This window comes from Canis aureus, chromosome 36, assembly GCF_053574225.1.
Source record: "Canis aureus isolate CA01 chromosome 36, VMU_Caureus_v.1.0, whole genome shotgun sequence".
Taxonomy (NCBI): Eukaryota; Metazoa; Chordata; class Mammalia; order Carnivora; family Canidae; genus Canis; species Canis aureus.
In genome coordinates, this window is record NC_135646.1 from 4,942,293 (window position 1) to 4,963,282 (window position 20,990).

The 20,990-nt window shown below is 60.9% G+C and overlaps 1 protein-coding gene across 22 annotated transcripts in view; it reads right to left on the bottom strand.

Annotated features, from left to right (window-relative positions):
• Positions 1-20,990, bottom strand: part of SPEG (striated muscle enriched protein kinase) — a 57,877-nt gene that overhangs the window by 8,561 nt on the left and 28,326 nt on the right. For 20 of the 22 annotated variants that reach the window (XM_077885305.1, XM_077885302.1, XM_077885299.1 and 17 more), the window contains 22 exons: positions 18,376-18,636; positions 17,158-17,316; positions 16,867-17,056; positions 15,858-16,081; positions 13,273-13,392; positions 12,950-13,054; positions 12,171-12,377; positions 11,640-11,763; positions 11,345-11,520; positions 8,906-9,018; positions 8,289-8,457; positions 7,934-8,030; positions 7,590-7,790; positions 6,209-6,266; positions 5,660-5,737; positions 5,375-5,553; positions 4,844-4,870; positions 4,068-4,220; positions 3,806-3,848; positions 2,741-2,809; positions 502-2,476; positions 133-264 (listed from right to left, as the gene is read on the bottom strand). In XM_077885305.1, coding sequence (XP_077741431.1) covers positions 133-264; positions 502-2,476; positions 2,741-2,809; positions 3,806-3,848; positions 4,068-4,220; positions 4,844-4,870; positions 5,375-5,553; positions 5,660-5,737; positions 6,209-6,266; positions 7,590-7,790; positions 7,934-8,030; positions 8,289-8,457; positions 8,906-9,018; positions 11,345-11,520; positions 11,640-11,763; positions 12,171-12,377; positions 12,950-13,054; positions 13,273-13,392; positions 15,858-16,081; positions 16,867-17,056; positions 17,158-17,316; positions 18,376-18,636 — 4,860 coding nt within the window. Of the gene's footprint in view, positions 1-132; positions 265-501; positions 2,477-2,740; positions 2,810-3,805; positions 3,849-4,067; positions 4,221-4,843; positions 4,871-5,374; positions 5,554-5,659; positions 5,738-6,208; positions 6,267-7,589; positions 7,791-7,933; positions 8,031-8,288; positions 8,458-8,905; positions 9,019-11,344; positions 11,521-11,639; positions 11,764-12,170; positions 12,378-12,949; positions 13,055-13,272; positions 13,393-15,857; positions 16,082-16,866; positions 17,057-17,157; positions 17,317-18,375; positions 18,637-18,947; positions 19,765-20,990 lie in introns of those variants that run through there. The other 2 variants (XM_077885319.1, XM_077885320.1) reach the window with 2 other exon arrangements.

Below are 20,990 nucleotides of genomic sequence, written 5' to 3' on the forward strand. Positions count from 1 at the left end.
TTAACGCCGTTCTTATGGTTTTCCTGCTTCCAGGGCCCTTCCACGACTGCGCAGGCTCCTCAGGGGGGCTCCACCCGCGATGCCTGCCCCTGGGGCCGGGAGGGGGCGGCGCACCCAGCAGGCCTCTATTACCTGACTCACTGCGCACGTACTGGTGCCCCAAGTCCTCCTGGGCACCGGCGGACAGGTTGGGCTGTGATAACCCCTTGTCCTTTCGCAGCCGGGAGAGGCCCCAGCGCCGCCGGCTTCGGCTTTCCCCAGGAGCTGCGGAGACCCAGACCCATGAGCGCTCGCGCAGCCAGTCCTAGGAAGCTCCCTGCGGGGCTCAGCCCAGAGCAGCAGAGGTGCAGCAGGCCCCGCACCAGGCGCACCAGGCGCACCAGCCTCGGCCGCTCGGCCTGCCGCCGCCCCCGCCCGCCAAGCCCGGGGGTCCCTTCCAGAGCCGCCCTGCAGCGCTCCCGGGCCCCGCCCCGCCCCTGCCGTCCCGCGCCCCGCGCTCACCTGAGGACCCCGACGTGGCGCTGGCCTCGGAGCCCAGGGACTCTGCGGAAGGCGCGCCGGCGCCGGCCTGGGCCGCCAGCTGGTTGTGCGCGAGGCCGAGGCGCCGCAGGCTCTCGCCCTCCGACGTGGCCCGGCGCAGGCGCCCGAACAGGGGCGTGCTGCGGCCCGACGCGCCCCCCGAGTCCTCGCTGCTGCCGCTGCGCTGCAACCGGCTGGACAGGCGCTCCAGCGTGGAGCTGAGCCGCCGGCGCACGGCCAGCACCGGGGAGCCCCGGGCCGAGCTGCCGCCCTCCGAGCTCTCCCCGTCCCCGCCGCGGGGCTCCCAGGCCGGGTGGCGCTGCGCCGGCGGGGTTCGCCGCAGACGCTGGGACAGCGACAGCGACAGGCGGCGGACGAGGCCCGGCTCCCCGAGCGGCCTGAGGTCCTGCACGGAGCGGGAGCGCTCGGGCCGCCGCACCAGCTCCAGGGGCGTGCCCGCCGGGCTGGGCCGGTACATGCCGTCCTCCTCCTGCGCGCCGCGGAACGGGCCCCGCTCCTCGGAGCGCGAGCGGCTCAGCAGCCGCAGCCCCCGCGACAGGGGCGACTCGCGGCTGCGCTTGAACTTGGCCTCGAACACGGCCTCTGACTCCAGGTTCTCGATGCTGCTGCTGAGGCTGCTCCCTGGCCTGCGGGGCACTGTGGGGACCCGAGCTTTCTCGGCCAGCACGGGGTGCGCCCCAGCCGAAGGCACGCGCTTCTCCGAGGCCCCCGGGGGTGGGGAGGCCACGCGGGCGAACACGGCCGGGTGGGGCCTGGGTTCGGCTGGAGGTGCCCCGGGGCTCTGCAGGGGGCCTCGCGTGTGGCCTGACAGCTGGAGGGACTGCATGATCTGGGCATAGGGTGTGAGGGGGGGCTCTGGGCTTCGAGGTGCCAGGGCAGGCTGTGTAGGCTTGGGGGCTGGGACTGGCTCTAGCCTGGACTCTGGGGCCTTCTCTTGGGCAGGCTGGGGCGCCACGGGCTGCGGGGCATCGCTGGGTGTGCTGGCGGCAGGCTGCAAAGACTTGGGGGCACTGGGTTTGGAGGCACTGGGCCTCGCCGGGCTGGGTGGCTGGGCCTCACTGAGGGCGGACAGGGAGGGAGACTCCTGCAGCCTGCGGGCCCCAAGCCTGGCCACGGGGATCTCGAGGGGCGCCCCAGCGCGGCGGTGCCGGCCCCGGGGCTCCGCCTCACCCTGCGAGAAGCTGCTGCTCTTCTGCAGGCCCCGTGTCTCAGGTGGGGGCTGGTGGCGAGGTGCTGCCTCGCTGGAGGCGGCCCGTGCCAGCCGGGGATCCCGGGCCCGGCCCCCTAGGCTCTCTAGCAGAGGGCCCCTGAGGCCACTGACCTTACCATCCTCAGGGCCTCCCCGCAATAGCCGCTGGCGCAGGGCCTGCAGCCTCTGGGCGTACTCGCCCTCACCCAGGCCTCCCCGGGTCAGGCGGGTGGCCCCCGGGCTGGGGCTTCGGCGCTGCGGCAGCTCCACAGAGGCCGCCTTATGCAGGCCCCGGCCCGGCTCCCTTGGCCCGGCCCGGGGCAGGGCGCTCTCGGCAGAGCTGCCCCTCCGGAGCTCTCTCCGCTGGGGGCTGGACCCAGCTTGGGGCTCCTGGCCTGGGGAGGGGAGGGCCTGAGGGCTGGGGGCCTCCTGCTCCCGAGAGGGGGCCCTTCCCTGATCCTGCCAGTCCATGGGGGTGGCCACCCCAGCCTCTGGGGTCCCCAGGGCCTCATCTTCAGTGGGAATGTCAGTGAGGGACACCCGGGAGCCCGAGAACTCGGGCTGCAGTGGCCGGGGCACAGAAGGCAGCTCCTCCAGCTCTTCCTCTTCTGAGTCAGAGGAGGATGACAGCCCCCCACTGGGGGGTGGTCTTCTGGGTACGGCTACCCACACCCGCTCCGGGGGTGCCCGCAGCAGCTCAGGGATGGGGCGCAGCACCAGGTGGCACTTGTAGCTGATCTGGGAGCGCTGGGGACAGGGTGCTGCGGTCAGACCCAAGAGGGCCCCCTAGGGCCAGACTGGCCCACTCAGGCCCACCTCAGCCCCTCGGGGAGGAGACAGAGGGCAGGCAGAGGGTCGGGGAACAGAAGCGAAGCTGGGAGCTGAGAGAACACAAAGTGGATGAAGATACACGAGCAGGAAGTGAGGACACAGGATAGAAACAGGCAGGGCCGGAGAGCAGAACTAGAGTAGAAGGTGGGAGGCACGGAGGCAGCACCCGGGCAAACTCACCTGCCACCGCCGCCGAGAAAGGAACAGCTTTAGGTGATCCGTGCTCACCTCTGCGCCCTTTGCCTGCGTCTGCAAACCCAGGAAAGAGGGCCTGAGAGAAAGTCCTCCATCAACCTAGATCCTCAAGGTGTGGCATTGGAGAGACAAAGTCCACAGGAGAGGACAGTGGCCTGAGCAGCACCGAGTCCGGGATCCTTGGGGCCCCCTTTCTCCTTAGATCTGTCACAACTCCCACAGCCAAGGTGCCTGGGGTTGGACAAAATCCCTGAACATAGGTGGGGAGGCAGAAAACGAGTGGCTCTCGGAGTGGGCTTTGGGGCTTACTCCGGGGCTCAGGGCCCTGTCCTGGTACACTGGCTGCCCTCAGGAGCCTGTGCTTATTAGGCCCCTGGCCTGGGCTCCACTCCCCCAGCCTACCACCTGTCCCCAGGTAGAGCCAGCATCCCAGACATCTGGAGCTTTGGTGGCCCAGACCAACACAGATGCTCCCCCCAGCCACCCACCCAGGCTTTATGATCTGAGAGGCCAGGCTCACACTCCAAAGGACAGATTCCGGGATAACTTCAACCTTCAGTTGACCCAGCACAACACTCAATGGATGGCTCACTCACTCCTTCTGGGTCATCTGCTGAACTCCACCCCTCTGCCTGGCATTGTTCCCTGCAGTCCTGGAGTCTAGAGAGTTCTGGCCACATGAACTAGGAGGCCAAGCCAGCCAGGCCACCCACCCACCACAGTGCAGGACACATATGAGTGAGCAGGACCCGAGCTGGACTTGAGAGGCAGGGGAAAGCCTGATGAGGAACCCCCAGGATGGGGTGGGGGGGCACCCAGAACTGTACTTTGGAGTCCATGATACCCCAGCTTAAGCCTGTTTCCTTATCAGCAAAATAGAAGTAATGTATAAAGTCTCTCTGCAGAGCTATGGTGAGGCTGACGGACCATGCATGTATCAACTGCCTATCATGACTACTGCACACAGTAGGCACTCAATCAATGGGGCTGTTAATAACGGTCCCCCTCCTCCCACCCCTGGTACCACACTACTTTGCAAGACTAACTCACTTTGAACCAAGGATGTTCCAGGGTCTCCTCTGCGGTTGGCCTCCTAGAAGGGAATGAGGATTAGGAAGGGATTTATTTATCACTCATGCGGTGAGCCCTCCCATAAACGGGAACACGGGGCCTGCGAAGAGTCGGGCCCATAAACGGGAACACGGGGCCTGCGAAGAGTCGGGAGGATGACTGTCCAGGGGCAGAGACTAGGGCAGGAGTGGGGGTGGAGGGGACTCTGTGGGTCAGGGGCTCCCCAGGACCCTGTACTCACAGCTGGTCCTGCACCAGCACTTTGATGAGGAAGCCCCGGGCCTCCCTGCTCAGGCTCAGAAATGTGGTCTCCTCGAAGGCCACGTTGTAGTTTTGAATGTTCATCAATGTTGTCCGATCATTTTCCCCAACAAATGGGGAGATCCCCGTCAGACTGCAGAGGAAGAGAGGGCTGGCAGGAGGTGGGCAGGGTCCTGGGGCTGAGGCAGAGATGACGAGGGATGCCAGGGGACATGCGGGGCTGGGGACAGAGCCCTGGGGCTACGGGAACGGCAGAGGCCGGGTGCCTCTGAGCAGAGGGTAGGTAGTCTCTTTCAGACTTCTGCCTGTGCTGCCCACCCTCCAGCCCCCAGCAGGGGAGGCAGCAATACTGCCCTGAGAACCTGGCCCCCAGCTCCCTGCCCTGGGCCCATCCTTCAGAGGACCTCCAGTCGTGGCCTGTCCCTGAGGTGAGGAGCCTGAGCCTGAGCCTCCCACTCTATGCCTGTTTGAACACCCAGGGCCCCACCGTCCCCTGCCTAGATGGCACTAAGCCCCACACGCAGCCACGCACACAGGCTGCCAGCGAGCCTGCCCCTATGGAAGAGCATGGTGGTAGACAGAGCTTGGACCCGCAGACTAGGGCATCCACATCCATGCTCATGAGGCCCCTTGTGGTGCATGTGGAGCAGGGGTGTGGAGCAGGGGTACATGGCAGGCCCCAAACTGCAGATGTTAGGGGTGGGCTTGCTAGGAGACCATCAGAAACTGGGGCCCTGAGTGCAGAGGGGTCCTTACCAGAGGAAGGCAACAACGCCCACAGGCCTGTGGGAAAAGGAGAGTAAGAGGTGGGTAAGTAGATGGCGGCCCACCACCCACCAGAAGGGAGTGGACCTCTGCTCCCCCTCATCCAGGGAAGAGGGACCTCGCTGAGACAGATGGGCACCAGGATGCCTCCTTCAGGGGGACTCTCAACCCAGAGGTCCCCAGGTCCCTGGAGGAGTCAAGGGTCATGGCGGGGCCAGCCCAGCAAGCATAGAGGAGTCTGGGGACCAAGGGGCCGTGCCTGCCTCACGACAGCAGAGAGGGCCCCCATCTAGGGGAATCAGGAGCCAAGACAGGACAGGAGAAGGCCTTGAATGATCAGGTCAGTTCTGATGAGCAGCAGGTAGTAACAGGGGCAAGGGTGCCTGGGAGCTATACCACCAACCTCCTATCAGAGAAGGGAGCTGGGCTTGGTAAGCCCCACTCACCAGGGAGCCAGGCCCCAGCGCAGCACGGAGGGGAGCTACCCTGGTCCACCCCAGCAGCCCAGCGTGCCCACATTACCAGACATCGGTGACCCCAGACACAGGGGTCTGGTTGACAATCTCAGGTGCCACGAACTCAGGTGTGCCGTATCGGCAGTACTGGGGCTCCCCCGGGGTCAGCTCCTGGGCATTCCCAAAGTCACAGATCCTCACCTGCTCTTCACCCTCGGCACCATCCCAAACCATCAGGTTCTCAGGCTGCGGAGCACAAGGAAGGGCATGGGAGCTGAGCCAAGGGGGGAGGATGCAGCACCACCTGCCTCCCACCCAGGCGCCTGCTCCCCTCACCCCATCTGCACCTCACCTTGACATCCAAGTGCAGCACGTGGTTCTCGTGCAGGTAGCATATTCCCTCTAGCACTTGCTGCATGTAGGTCCGGATCTGTGGGAATGGGAGGCCCAAAGTCCGTGGGGAAAGGGTGGGGTATTACGTTTGATCATGGCCAGAACTGTGGCAAGAGGCCAGGCCAGGCCTGAGAAGTGGCCTTCAGGTGGCTGGTGCAGGTCTGAGATCTAGGGCCTCCAAGTACAGCTGCACAGGTGGTGCATAGCTCAATTACGGAGGGAGCCATGTGCATTATAATAAATAGAACCGTGCAGTGCACAACTTACACCGCGCTACATGGCAGGACAGCAGTGAGACTGCGTAGAGTCTAGGTGGGGCTCCTTCGGAGAGAAATGTCTGAGGAATGTTTATGTGAGGAAACTGGGTAGCAACAGAGGTAGGGGCCGCCACCATCCCAGGCCTATTCATGGGCACCGATGGCAGGCCCAGGACCCACCCCTCGGTTCTCAGAGCTCAGGTGGGTAAACAGCAGTGCCCAACCTGACCCCGACCACCCTCTGCCCTCACCTCAGACTCACACACGGTGGGTTTCCTGGCCATTCTCTCCAGCAGCTCTTCCGTGCATCTGTGTCCCGGATCAAGGAGAACAGTGACCAGTGCCAACTTCTGGGCCCTCCCTGGGCAGTGCCCTCTACCCCTAGAGCTCAAGTCAGACCCCAGGTCTGCACGGTTCTCCTTCCCCTTAAAGCACATCTAATACCAGTTCGCAGGCATGTTTCTACCCTTCCCCCCATCATCAGGTGGGGGGCACAGAGAAGACCCCCCTGCTTGACCTCTCCTTTGCTGTGGGATCTCAGGCAAGTTACCCAATATCTTTGAGCTCAGGCTGACTCAGGTGTAAAACAGGGATGACATCTCTCAACCACCCTGCTAGGTATTTAACAAAATCAAGTTAGACCAGAGTTTTGTTGACCATGGATGCAACTTCCTGCCTCCATTTGAGAATGAGCTAGAAGCCTACGACATGTAACAGCTGGGCATTTTGCTGAAGGCCGGGTTCTAACAGTGCAGACTGGGAGGCAGGAATGAAGGATGCGGCCACCCTGCTAACGGGAAGGACAAGCTGACCACCCAGCATCCTTAGCACGGTGTGCCTCTGTTTAACCAGAGCTCTCACGAAAGGATAAAAATCCATTCTTTATGAAAACAGCCTCCCAGATACAGCTAGTGCTTATGCTCATCTGAAACAGGGTCGCTCTGAACCCCCGGATATACTGTACTGCACGTCGTGCGCACACCTTTTGTTAGCTGGGTAACCTGTAACTCTGGATGAGTTACTTAACCTCTCTATACCTCAGTTTTATCATTTGCAAAATGGGGATATAATAAAAGGGGTGCCTGTGGGAGCTCAGTAGGTTGAGCATCCGACTCTTGGTTTCAGCTCAGGTCCTGATCTCAGGGTTGTGGGATCCAGCCCTGCCTTGGGCTCTGCCCACAGCACAGAATCTGCTGGGGTGGGGGGGGAGGGTCTCTCCCTCTCCCTCTGCCCCTCCCACCCTCATCTCTCTAAAATAAATAAATCCTATTAAAAAAATGGAGATAAAAACAATTCCATGAGATAGGTATACAGGAGGATGAAATAGGTTAATAGTCTTCGAATTCCTAGAGTGCTGCCGGGAACACATTAAATGCTATGTAAGTTTAAGCTGAAAAAAAAAAAGAAAAAGGTGTTTGGAGGAGGGGTGCTAAAAATGGTTGGTTTTCGCCAAAGTCTCCAGCCTCTACTCCCAAGATGCCTTCAGAACTCCCAATCTATCGATGGTCAATGGGAACACCTCACAGATGGTGATCAGTGCCTCCTGACTGTCAATGGGACCACTTCTTAAAGCATAAAACCTGTTGCTAACTGGCTACGTGTCCCCTACCCACCCAGCCTATCCCAGGATACAGCTCGGTGACAATGACCAGTCCCCGACGCCTCTCAAAGGCCTCATGGAAGTAGAGGACGCAGTCGTGCTGAAGCCGGGCCAGCAGCCGGGCTTCCCGCCACGCTGATGCCTTTGGCTTGGCCTGGCTGGGGATGAACTTGGCCGCAAACTCTAGGCCAGAACTTCGTTCCACCACGCGCCGCAGGTAGGAGAAGGCACCCCTGGGGGACAACACAGGGAGGTGAGGGGCTGGGTCATTGCTGGAGCCCTGGCACACGGCCTTCTCCGAGCCTCAGGCCCAGGCCCCCCGGGCTCCCGGGCCCCATCGCCCCTCCTAGCCCCATCGCCCCTCCTAGCCCCACACCTGCCGATCTCCTGATGGATGTCATAGAAGTCACTGAGTCTCTTTCCTCGCTGTCCCTCGGCCTCCCCGGCCCCCTCGACCTCCATGGCTGTCTGGACTGGAGAAGAGATGCCAAGTGTTAGGTGGGGGAGGAGGGAAGGGGAAGAAAAAGGGCAGAGACTGGGTGAGGCAGGCAGATGGGCGGAGACAAAAGAAGAGGAGGAATGGTGGGGGCTCGAGGTGGGGTGCCAGGGCTGGGAGACAGTGGTGGGTCAGGAGTGAGGGGTTTGGTGTGCGGCTCCTGGCCCGGGGCTCATGACAGTAAGTCATGGAAGTAAGTGCTTTGTTTCCCCTTCTCCCTTTGCATTGAGCACACCTGACCGCACAGCCAGCTCGGCTTTGCAGGAGACTTCCCCAGCCAGGTTCCGAGCGGTGCAGGTGTAGACGCCTCCGTCCTGGGTCCCCGTACTGAGCACCACCAGGGAGCACTCATTCTCTTCATACACGAAGCTCACATGGCTACTCTCCACCAGCAGCACCTCGTCCTGCAGAGGGGGCCGTCACCTCCAGCTGGGGTCTAGCCTTGCCTCTACCTGGGACCCACCTTATCTCTAAGAGCCCGTCTCATCCCTACCTCGGGGCCAGGAGCCCTTCCACCCAAGGGCCCCGCTCCCCAGCCCCAGGAGCCTTGCTGCCTTCAGCACCCCAAATCAGCTCTACTTTTATCTCCCACTAAGAGCCCTGCAGCCCCCCCATTAGTGCCCTGGTTCCTGAAACAGCCCCCCCCACCCCCGCCCAGCATCACACAGATCCCCGGGTCCTGCTTTCTTCTCCTAGCCGCACCTCTGCCAACACCGTTGTCCTACTCTGTCCAGGCTCCCCTCCTCCTAAGGCGCCAACACCCCTCCTGTGCAGAAATCCCTGCTTCCTTCCCCGCAGGCTCCCAGCCAGCCCCCTGCTAACAGCCCCCTGAGGCCTCGGACACCCCCTGACCTTGTACCACATGATGTCCGGCAGTGGTTTCCCCTCCACCACCACAGCGAAGCGAGCGGTTTCCCCAGCCCCCACCTCTATGTCCTCCATGATGGACTCAAACCGAGGGGCCTCTGAAACACAACACGGGGGTGGAGGACAGGGTGACAACACTGAGGTCACAAGTCCTGCCTCCTCAGTCCCGCTCCCAACCCTCCCTCAGCAACTGGTTGAGACAGAACACCAGACACCCCCACCCCACCCCGCGCCTCCCAGGGCCCCAGCACCCCACCCACCCACTGTGGCTCTCAGACTGAGGGGGGGCCCCCAGGGAACACCAGACTTCCCAGCCTGGACCAAGCGCTCTCCCCTGTGTCCACACACGGTGTTCTCCAAATCTCAGAAAACCTAAGCCACAAGGTGCAGCCTTGCTGTGTTGGTTCGTCAGTATTCATTTGCCAGCTTTGAAACTAGGAGATTTTCATACACAAAAGAAATCTGGATTTCCTGCCTCTCCGGAAAAATTGGGATTGGCCACCCTGAGCTTCTTCCCTCGCTGCATTAATGGGCTGGCGCAGAATGGCCCCATGCTGCCCCCTGTGGGTGAGCGCCCTCCCGCACGGCCCTACCTCTGGCCCTAGGGTCCCGGCCCGGCACGCAGCTCAGGCTGGGACCCTGAATTAAATTCACCAATGGCATTGCCTCTGTCTTGATGTTTTCTCTCTGAATCTTATTTAAATGTTGAAGGAGCCTTTTACCATCTGGGAGATGGTCCGACGAACAATCAGGTGCTGAGTCTCAGCTTAGGCTCTCCCGCACGTGACTGTGATTTCATTCCCTGAGCGTATCATGCGCTCATGTTATTTCCCCGCAAACGTGGCTTCTAATTCTCAGGATGGAATTAAATGCATATTCCAACGTGCTTTGTGGAGGAATCTGTGACTTCCCGCTGTCCTGCCTCCTAAGCATTATTTGAGGATCTCAGCTTTAAGAAGAGTGGGAGGGAGCAGGCCTGGTGGGGAAGAGCGGGGAGCACTGGGCAGGGATCACCACCCATCGCTGGTGCCTAACCTGGTTTTATATAGATAAAAGGGAGTGAAGAAGACACTACCTCCTTCAGGTAGTGATCTTCAGGCAGATATGAGGGAACGAGGCCATTACCCCTGCCCTGCCTGGGAGCTGGGGGTAGGGGTGTGTGTGTGAGCACAGTGGGTAGGGCATGCAGATCCAAGCCCCAGGCCCGTTCTAGTCCCGGCCTCCTGGTGGGCTGGGACACAGCCACTGACCCAGCCAGGCTGGGCTACAGGACTCTCAGGGGCTGGGGCCTCCCCAAACCCTAGGGTTCTTCCTGTATCTGGGAAGAACAAGGAGTCTTGCAGATGGTAGGTAAGCTCAGAGGAGCAAAGTAAAGGGTTGAGAAGGAAGTACCAGGGGTGTGGCTGGGTTGGGGAGGTGGGGGGAAGCTGGGCAGGGGAGGAGACATATAAAAGGGAGATGGGGAACCCCACGGGACATCAGGGCCAGCAGGGCTCCCCATCTTCCTCACACACCCTGCGGCCACTTGCTTCCACTTTCAAGATCCCTTCCCGCCCCTCTAGGAATCTGGTTTCTAGTCTAGAGGTGGTGAGGGGCTGCTCTCTGAAGGTTTCAAGGGAACTTGAGCGATTTTTTAAAAAGCACCAGCAGACGTACATTCATCTACCGTACGAGTGCCTGCGCTAAGATGTCACTTCCTTTGCATTTGGTCGGAATTGTATCTACTCAGCAGGTAACACTGTTTAGCTCACGCTGATCTGAAGTTCTGAGTGGCAGTTACATATGTCTAGAGTTAATTAACAAACCGGAAAACAAGACAATTACTATTTAATGCGTGCCCCCGGTTGAGAGACTACATCTCTAAAGGAGAAATTATACGAAGGGGCCTCACCGCAAAGGTCGGGAGGAGGTTCTGTCAAATAGGCTGGTGCCAAAGGGCAGCCAGGGTCCCTGGAGCTGGGAGTCTGCCGATCAGCTGCGCTCGCCTGGGCTTTTAGTCTTTTTGAAATTAACTTGGTCTCCCTATGTTTGTCATACTTGGGGTCCTACGTACATCCTGTCGTGTTTAACACAGGAGCGAACAGCACCCAGGCCTGAATCCCAGCTCCTGTGCTTACCAGGTTGTGGGCCCCTGTGCCTGTGCCTTAGCATACTCTCTGAGTCTCAGTTTCCCCATCTGTCAGATGAGGATAATAACCAACCCCACCTCGCTGGGTTAATGTAACATTCCACGAGGTGACACGTGGAAGGTACTCCGCGCTGAGCCTGGCACATACTAGTGTGCTCAATAAATATCTTATTAGCACTATCACCGTTCCTTCCACCAGTGCTGGTATTATTATAGCCATTCGATGGACGGGCCTGACAGAGGGGTGTGTACACCTGGGGGCGTGAGGAGAGGGGAGGAGGCCTGCTGTCACCCACCTGCCAGCTCCAGTGTGACTGAACAGGCCTGTGTGCCATGGCGGTTGCGGGCAGTACAGGTAAGGGGCCCCACGTCTCGGCGGCTCACCCGGCAGATCCGAAGACAGTACTGGTCATCATCTGGCTGGCTCAGCTCATACACACCTGCCCGCGCCTCTAGGAGGGCCCCTCGGCAGCTAAGAGACACAAGACAGAGAGGTCACCCAAGATCCAGCGCCAGAGGGGTCAGGCCAAGATGGCCAGAGCTGGATTGCCGCATGGGGGACAGTGAGGCATACACAGGGCCGGGCCCCACCTCCTCCAGACGACCTGGGCCTCCACGTGGTTGAAGGTCACCGTGACACTGGTGGGCTGTCCCTCTACCACATACACGACATCTGGCTTGTCCAATACAGTGGGCGCCTCATCCAGGGGCGGGCCTGACCAGAGGAGAGCACAGGCTGACGAGGTGCTTGACACCAGGTCCTTAGCACCTACCCTCTAGACCTTTAACCCTCCCAACTGCCACAGGAGCTCCATTTTTTACAGATGAGGAAGCTGAGGTTCAGAGAGGTTCAGCTATTTGTCTAGGACACACAGCCAAGAAGTGGCGAAGCTGGGACTGTGTCCCCCCCCCCACACACAGCTTGTCTGCCTCCAGAGACTCAGCCTTGCCCACTGTGCATGATGCTTTCAGGAGAAAGAAGGGCTCGGACTGGATGAGGTCGCCCCCAGCCATGCTGTTTCCACCACAGCCAGCATGTCCAGACCAGCCCCTGAGCCTCCACCATGAAGACCCAGTTCTCCAGCCCAGCAGCCTCCACCCCACAGGGGGGCCCAGACTCACCATGCTCCAGAAGCTGTGCAGGCTCTGAGGGGGGCGAGGGCTTGCTGCTGCTCTTGATGGTTGTGCTGAGGACCCGGAAGATGTGCTGGACCCCCTTACGCAGCCCTGTGGCTGCCCACACGGGCTCCCGCAGGCCCGTGGCCAGCGCTGTCCACTGGTCCGAGCCCAGGACCTGGTGCTGCACGGTGTAGGTCAGGGCGTCTGGGTCTGGTGGGGAAGCAGCTGCTGGAGGTGGGCATTGCTGGGACACCCACTGCCCCCCATCCAGCCGGCTCAGGACCTAGAAGCTCATCGTTAGTCTGCTATGAGGACCCACCTCAATAGCTCCTCTTGCTTCTGCCTGCCGCCTGTCTATTCTTTCCAACCACTTGGCCTGGCCAGCCAGGCTCAGAGCCAATAGGATGCCAGGCATGGGGGCCAGCTATAGACATGGAGGGAGCGTAACTCATATCCCAATCCCTTGCTACTACCTGAGGTGGGGAAACTGAGGCACAGAGCAGGGAGAAGGGGAAGACGTTCCCAGGATCATGACCCAAGCACCCAGGCCCCCTCTGAGAGGAGGAGTGTGGTGACCCCTTTGTGGAGTCTCTTGATGCAGAGCCGGGGCTTTATCCACCTTGGAGAGGAGACATGCAAGCCACGTTCCCAGTGCTGCCTCCACTCCTCCCCTCCCGGTATGCTCCTCTGGGCCTTGCCCCCGAGCCTGGCTCCCCTGGTGCCCCTGCCTCAGCCTACCCCCATTTCATAACCTCCCCACAGCCCTGTGTGGCCTGACCCACCAATGGCCATGTCCAGACTCCTGGGAGGGTTCCATGCAAGCGTGATCATCTTCCCAGTCACAGCTACCACCTGCGGGGCGCCATCTGGGGGGCCTGGGACCACATCTGAAAAACACAGGTTGGAGGTCTGCTGCATCCTTTAGGGCCCAATGGCCCCGCAGGATGACCAAGCCTCAGGACAGCGGGCCAGGGGCGAGGCCAGATGGCTCCCCAGGGTACAAGGGGAAGGGGGCTGGTGTGGAGGCCCCTCCTTAGCCCAGGCCCCTGCATAGGGCCAGAGGCTGGGCTATGGATGCAGCTGACCAGGAGGGGGCCTGCCTCACCTGTGACATAGAGGTGGGCATAGCATGCAGCTTTGCCCAGCTTGTTGGCGATGACACTCTTGTAGACGCCAGCGTGCTGAGGTCCCACAGCGGGGAACACCAAGCGATGGACATCCCTGTCTGGGGGGTGGGGAGAGACAATGACACTGGGCCTGAGCAAGGAGGATACTTTGAGGGCCAGGCCCATGCCACCACCGGCCTGGCCCTTTACCCCAAGCTGCTGCGGGGAGCAGGCAAGGGGGCGAGAGTGGGGCAGATGGCGAGAAGCATGTCCACCCTGCAGCAAACCCTAAGTCCAGGCTGTCAAGCCTCTGCCTACAGGCCTGTCCTTCCAGCGATTTCTCCTTGTTCCCCCAGCCTGATTCCTCCTCTGTGGGTTCCTTTCCTGTTGGCTGCCCCTCATTTCCGCACCTCTGGGGGTCACAACTTTGTTCCTAAGGCCCCTCTCTCAGTCCCCTTTCCATCCCCAAGGCCACTGCTGGTCCCCACTGCAACACAGCGCCTGCAAGAGCCCTCCACCGGTACAGTCCACGCTCCACCAATGGCGCTGCATGTTACCTCTTGACCTGGAAACCTGAAAGGCACCTGCTGCATGCGGGCTAGCATCCAAAGCCCTTGGCCCTCAGCCCATCAGCCATGTCTCCTGCTATTCCTCCCACCCCGACAAGCTATCAGGTCCCTGAAAGGCCACAGGAGTTCCATTTCTAGGTTTTTGCTCACAAAATTCCTTCCTTCAAGAGTTGTCCTCTCTTACCTAAGGCCTTCTCCTTCAAGACACAGTTCATATGAGTGCCAGCCTAGGAAGCCTCCTCTGTACCCCCACCTCCCCACCCAGCTCCCTCCCCAGGCCCTCCAGCACCAGGCCCACATGGCCTGGGGTGAGCCACCTTCTTAACTTGAATGTGCCATGGCTCCTTAAAGACGGAGCTGACTTGTCCGGTCAGGCCCAGACCCTGATGCCTTACACGTAGGGAGTGCCGAAGATGTGATATTATAAATTATAATAAGAGTTGACTGTGGTGCCCAGTCGACGCCAGCTACTTGGCATGCAGTTTTTCTCCATAATCCTTTCAACAACCCTGCAAAACTATCCTCATTTTACCAATGAGATCAGAGACATTAATGGACTTGTCCAAGGTGACATAGCTAATAAATGATGGAGCTACGGCTTGAACTTGCTTCCCTCTGATTCTGAACTTCTTTCTCTACACTGTGATCCCTGCATGATGATAAGGAGGCCATCTCAGGCGGGACGTGGAGGGGAAGAGGCCAGCCTGTCTTCCTGCATGTCAGGGCCATCCCCAAACACTCCTCCCTTCTCTGAGTGGTTATCTCCACATGGAACACTCACGCATTCATTTATCTCTGCTGACGCTATTTATAAAGGAAGACAGACCAGAGGCTGCCACCGACCCCAGATACAGACAGAAGCAGGGATGCCAGCTCAGATCCCGAGACAGACACCCACCGGGCCTCAAGCAGAGTGAGAGACAAGAAGTCCGTGGGCTGAGCAGACAGCCTGAGGAGGAGGAGGAGGAGGAGGAGGAGGAGGAGGAGGAGGAGGAGGCGGCGAGGGGAAGGGTCAGAGCCACAGCACTGGAGAATGGGGTGGGAGCTAGGGCACGGGGCGGCGGGGGCGGGGGGGTATCCTGGTTAGGAGCTAGGCCCAAGTCAGATGGTCTGTTCCTGCCTTTGGGGAAGCCCATGTCCCTCTCTCTGTAAGTCTTGGTTCCCATTTGCGAACAGGGGTTAGAGTACCTGCCTTGCAGGCCTGTAGGCCTCTGATGAGGAAGCTGAGCTCATGGGCGGCAGGCCTTTGGTGCTCAGGGCCTGGCGCTTACCAAGTGCTGCAGCTGTAAGAGGAACCCATCACGGGGCGGTGGGGGGGGGGTGTCACAGCGGGGGCTGTCTGATGGGGTCAGATAAAGCTGCTCACACAGGATTCCTTCCAGGTTGGAGCTGACACACTCCAAGAGAAACAGCCCGGGCGGGAAGGATAGGGTCCCAAATACGTTCCTCTGTACTCCTCCCTGGCTCCTTTTCTTTCTTTGCCATTGTTAACAACCCTGGCCAAGCATCCTTTCAGGGCCAGACGCTGCCCACGCCAGCCTTTTCACTGAAATTTCTTCAGGAAGGCGTGAGCAGCACTGCTTTACGAACAAGCAACAACAAGAGAAGTAATAACAAGATTTAACATTCGCTCACCACTTGCTATTTGCCAGGCCTACTCGAGTGCTTCATACGTATTAACCGATTTAATTCTTATAATGAGCCAGTTACAAATGGAGAAACTGAGGCACAGAGGGGTTCTGTAACCTTGCCCACAGTCCTGCTGCTGGTCAGTAGCAAGTTGTACTGTCTGCCTGCCTGCCCACTACATGCTAGGGGGGCCACTCAGGCCCGGAGTGGTGACTTGGCAGGTAGTGCCGAGCAGCTCAAGGAAGGAGGCCCTGACCTCCCAGCCCCTCTGTGCGCCCCTCCTGCAGGCACCCCATCCCTGAGCAGGCTAGGGAAGGAAGGTTCAGGGCAGGGAGAGGGTGAAGGCACTGCAAGCTAAGTGGGTACCGAAGGGGCCGGACACATACACTGTGTCATGCGCCGGTCATCACTGCTCTGGATGCGGTGGCCATTGTGGAACCAGCTGATGGTGGGATAGGGCAGGCCGGTCACCTGGCACTCCAGCATGGCCTCCTTGGCCAGGCCCACCTCCAGGTCCTGCAGGGGCCGCAGGAAGTCAGGAATGGACAGCCGCTCCAGCTCACCCTGCTCCGGCTCCTCGGGGATGGATGGCATCTTCTCTAGCTTCGAGCTGTAAGAGCGACATGGCTGCCCAGAGGCCTCAAGCGGCACCTCCCACCATGGGGCCAGGGCACCTCAGAGGCAGCCCCGCCAGCCCTGCCACCCCTGCTGCCCCATCAGACCACAGGCCCTTCAGCTCTCCAGCCCCACCAGCCCCTCCAGGCCTCTAGCCCTCCAGCCCCACCAGCCCTTGCAGTCCCACCAGTCCTTCCAGCCCCTCCAGCCCCTCCAGCCCCACCAGTCCTTCCAGCCCCACCAGCCCCTCCAGCCCCTCCAGGCCTCTAGCCCTCCAGCCCCACCAGCCCTTGCAGTCCCACTAGCCCTCCAGTCTCTCCAGCCCCACCAGCCCTCCAGCCCTCCAGTCCCTCTGGCCCCACCAGGCCTCAGGCCCCACCAGCCCCTCCAACCCCACCAGCCTCTCTAGTCCCGCCAGCCCTATCAGCCCCTCCAGGCCTCCAGCCCTCCAGCCCCACCAGCCCCACCAGCCAGCCCTCCAGCCCCACCAGCCCTCGAGCCTCTCCAGCCCCACCAGCCCCTCCAGCCCCACCAGCCTCTGTAGTCCCTCCAGCCCTCCATCCCCACCAGCCCCTCCAGCCCTCCAGCCCCACCAGCTCCTGCAGCCCCACCAGCCCTCCAATCCCTCCAGCCCCACCAGCCCTCCAACCCTCCAGTCCCTCCAGCCCCACCAGGCCTCCAGCTCCACCAGCCCCACCAGCCCTCCAGCCCCACCAGCCCCTCAAGCCCCTCCAGCCCTCCAGTCCCACCAGCCCCACCAGCCCTCCAGCCCCACCACACCTGGGGCCAGTGGCAGCTGTCCGAGGCTCTTCCACATACAGCTGGGCGGAGCACTGGGCCTGGCCGTGGGTGTTGGTGGCGCTGACTGCATACAGCCCCTCATCCTCACTGCCCACATGAGCGATGTGCAGAGAGTGCAGACCTCCATCCTGCCGGAGCCGCAAGTTATCGCTCTCCTCCACCTGGCGGCCTGGGGTGAGGAAGCAGCAGGAATACGGAGCAGGCTCAGCGAGGGAGACTGCCCTTTGGGCCTTTGGGGTCCCCCAACACCTGTAGGGTGGACAGCCATACCAAAATGTGTCCAGGTAATAGCCGGGGGTGGGGTGCCACTGATCTTGCAGTCGAAGCGAGCTGCTCGGCCTTCTAGCACCTCGATGTCCTCCAGCAGCCGAGTGAACAGGGGGGCCAGCGAGGGCCGGACGGTCAGCCGGGCACTGCAAGTCAGCTCATCTAGCAGGGAGGGGTGAGCACTGGGGTGGGGAAGGCCACAGACTCCCAGGCAGGTCCACCCAGAGGGCCCCCCCACACACACACTGGGCAAGAAAGGGGAACAGGACCGGGAGCTGGAAATGGAACAGAGTCCAGCGAGGTCCCCAGATGCTGGAGTGAGGCCATGGCCATGACCCAGAGATCTGGCCTTCTCAGGAGGGTGGGGGCTGGCAAGGGTGGGCGGCAGGCTGCCACGGCGGCCGTGGCTGCCACAACGGGAGCCCCTCGTCATCGCCCCCGCTTGCTCAGGATGAAGCTCGGCTCAGCTCTAGGCGAGGGGCCTGGAAAGCAAACCCAGTTCCTCCTCCACACCTTCCCCCTGCCCTTAGAACTTGCCTCTGGGCCCAGTGGTGCCCACACTTCCCTCCCACCCACCCCAGACCCAGAGCAATGCTCCTTTGCCCTAAAACATCACCCCACAAAAAAATCTGGGGGACATAACAGCCCCTTCCTTACGCTGACCCGATCCCCTCCTGCTCACAAAGGCTTCCAGTGTCACCTTAGGCGCTTGTCACCACAAGCTGGTGAGGCATTCCCTCTGCTCTCCAAAGGAGGACGAGGACCAGGTCAGAGATGTCATTCATAATAATAATGGCTGACATTTATTAGGTGTCACCCTTTGCCAGGCTTATGCTGTTCTTTGTTCTTTACATACATCATCTCATTAATCCCACTGACCCCCCTGCGAGGTAGCTGGTCTCATGATCCCTTTGTCCAGATAGTCTAAAGCTCAGAGAGATGAAGTGACTTGTCCAAAGTCACGTGGCTGGACGTGGCGGGGCGGGGACTGGAACCCAAGTCAGAGTGGGTTTGCTACATGGCAGCAGGCAGGCTCCCCGTAGGAACAAGGGCTAATACGGCTCCAGAAGGCACTCTGTACCCGGGGCCACTCCACACGCAGATGTGATGGAGGCGGGTGCTGTGCATGATCTTCCTTTGCCCCCAGCCCCTACACCTGCAGCCCCCGCCCTCCAGCTGTTGGGCACCCACGGCAGCCCCAGGGCCTGAGTGGGCAGTTACCTTTGGCCGTGCTGAGCTTGCAAGTGTAGACACCACTGTCGTCCTCATGCACAGAGGTGAGCAGCAGCTTGCACTTCCGGCCATCGAAATGCATCTTGCATTTGAGCAATGCAGGCTGCAGCAGGCGGCCTCGACAGAGCCAGTCTACCTCCACGTCGGCAGGACCCGCCACCAGGCACTCAAACAGCGCCATCTCCCCGGCCCCCACGTCCACGTCCTGCAGGGGGGCCAGCACGGCCAAGGACCGGCTTTCAGGATGTGCTGGGGGGGAAGCGGCCACAGGGGGCACGCATGGAATAAGACACACGGGGCAAGGGAGACACATACACGCACACACAAAGAGACAGACAGATACAGAGAGAGAGATGCATTTTGTTCCTTCGGAGACAGGGAAAGCCCGCCCGCCCGGCCAGGACAGCAAGGAGCTCCAGGGCCTGGCTTCAGGATGGCAACCCAAGCTGGGCCAGGGAGGATGAACTCAGGGGAAGTGGGAGGGCATCGAGGGCAGGGACGCGGAGGGGCCACGTAGGGGCAGAAACGGCGGCGGAAAAAAAACAACACAGCACACCAGCTGGGTACAAACTGGACTTTATTTGAGCTAAGAAACACCTTTTTTCAAATATCTCCACACCCACTACAGTAGGCCCTTACTGTCTGGCCAGCCTGGCTAACATCCTCCTTCCCAGACAGAGCATCCGGGCGGGCCCTGACAGTGAAGAGGGGAGCCCCAGCTGAGCCCTAAACCTGCCCAGAGTGGGTCCTGGTCAGGCCTCCTCATCCACGTAGGGCCCGAGGGCCTCTGGCTTTTAGTCTCTTGTGAAATAGTGTTGTGCCTTTTGAAACCCGTTTCTGGAATGGTGAGTGCCTTGTCCCCCGCCTCGTGAGCCCCCCTAGGCCCCTCCAACCTGCGGATGCCATGCCCTGACCTCTCCCACTCTGCCTCACCCCACACCAGCTCAGGGGCATCCTTCCCTGACTGTCACAGACACACAGACAGACAAACAGATAGACAGACAGGGCCTGTAGCAGCGGTAGCACATGCGCTCGCTGGGTGCTCCCCTGCAGGGAGAGACCGGGGTGGGGGGCATGTCTTGATACCCCTCCTGGCTGCCCCCTCCTGGCACTTGGCCCACGTGGGGGGGCTCCCAGCCTGCCCAGCCATATGTCCACCTGGGAAGGGAGGGTCCCTAGGGGCCCATGGGCTATCCCGGGATGCTGTAAGGTGGGGAGGGAAGGAATGGGAGGCTGGGACAGGGTCCGGGCCGGCGGGCCGGCGGGGTCTGTGGGCAGGAGGCAGTGAAACACAGCGAGGTCCGAGAAGTGCCTGAGACAGGGGCGCGGCTCGGAGGGTAGCGGGGGGAGCGCAGGCGGCCCCCTGAGCTCACTCGCCTGTGTACAGACAAAAACCTCAGTCAGCAAGCGGCAGGTTAGTGCAGCACACTCGCACCCACACGCACGCACAGGCACGCACACCACGCAGACCTGGCTAGGCCCCCTCTGCATGGAGAGCTGCCTCTAAAACTGCCAGGGTGCACTGCCATTTCCAGGTTCCTCCAAGGTCAGCGTGGGAGGGACCAGCGGCCAGCCAGAGGCCAGGCGGGTGAGTCTCTGGGGTTCTTGGGCAAACAGAGGCCGTGGGCCCCTGGGGGGCGGTGGGAGGAGGCATTCACAGGCATCAGGGGCCCCCAAAGCCTGGGGGATGTCAGGAGGAACCCCAAAGAGAGAGAAGCACCGAGACATGGGTTAACACAGAGAAGCAAGGCAGAGCTAGACCCTGGAGGGGAAGTGGGAACAGGCCAGGGAACGGGGGCCAGATTGGGTGTGGGGAGAGCTGAAGAATTCAGAGACCAAGGAGGTGGCAACCCAAGAACAGGAGGCACAGGGCCAGTAAACTGAGGCATGCAGAGCCCAGTGGAGGTGACCTTGACCATTAGGGTCAGAGCTCCAACAGGGGCTGGGGTATCCTGTGAAGCTCTCAGAGCCGGCCTCTACCAGGAAAGGAGGGATGATGGCTGAGTGCAGAGCTAAGGAGGGGTTCCCAGCCCCGAGCTGCGCGCCGGGAAGGTGACGTAGAAAGCAAGACTACTGGCCAGCCCTTGGGAGGAAAACCACCAGCGCCCCAAGGGCAACCTGGCAAAGGCCTGCCTGCTGTCCTCATCGCCCAAAAGGCCCCTGCCCTTATGTCCCAACTCTGGGGGCCCAGCCCTCTCCACATTCCACAGTCCTGCTCACCCGGGCACCCCTGGGATCCCCACAATGCTTCAAACCCAAGTCACCCCAAGAGCCCCTCCGAACGGGTCCAGCTATCAGACTCTCCCCACTGCCACCTCCAACCACAACAGCTTCTGCGCAGCAAATGGGATAGACAGGAGGGCAAAGGGGCAAGAGGAGAGAGGCAGGGTGGGTGTGAGGGAGGAGCCTGGAAAGGGCAAGGTGACAAAAGCTTGGAAGAGTGTGGGGAGGGGATAGCTGGTGGCAGGAAGCAGGGTCTCTCTGGCTGGCATCAGGGGTAGGTGTGACCGAGCATAGGAAAGGCAGGACGGTGTAGTAAGCTGAGCACTGAACAATTTGCCGCGTGGCCTCGGGCAAGGCACTTCCCCTCTCTGGGCCTCGGT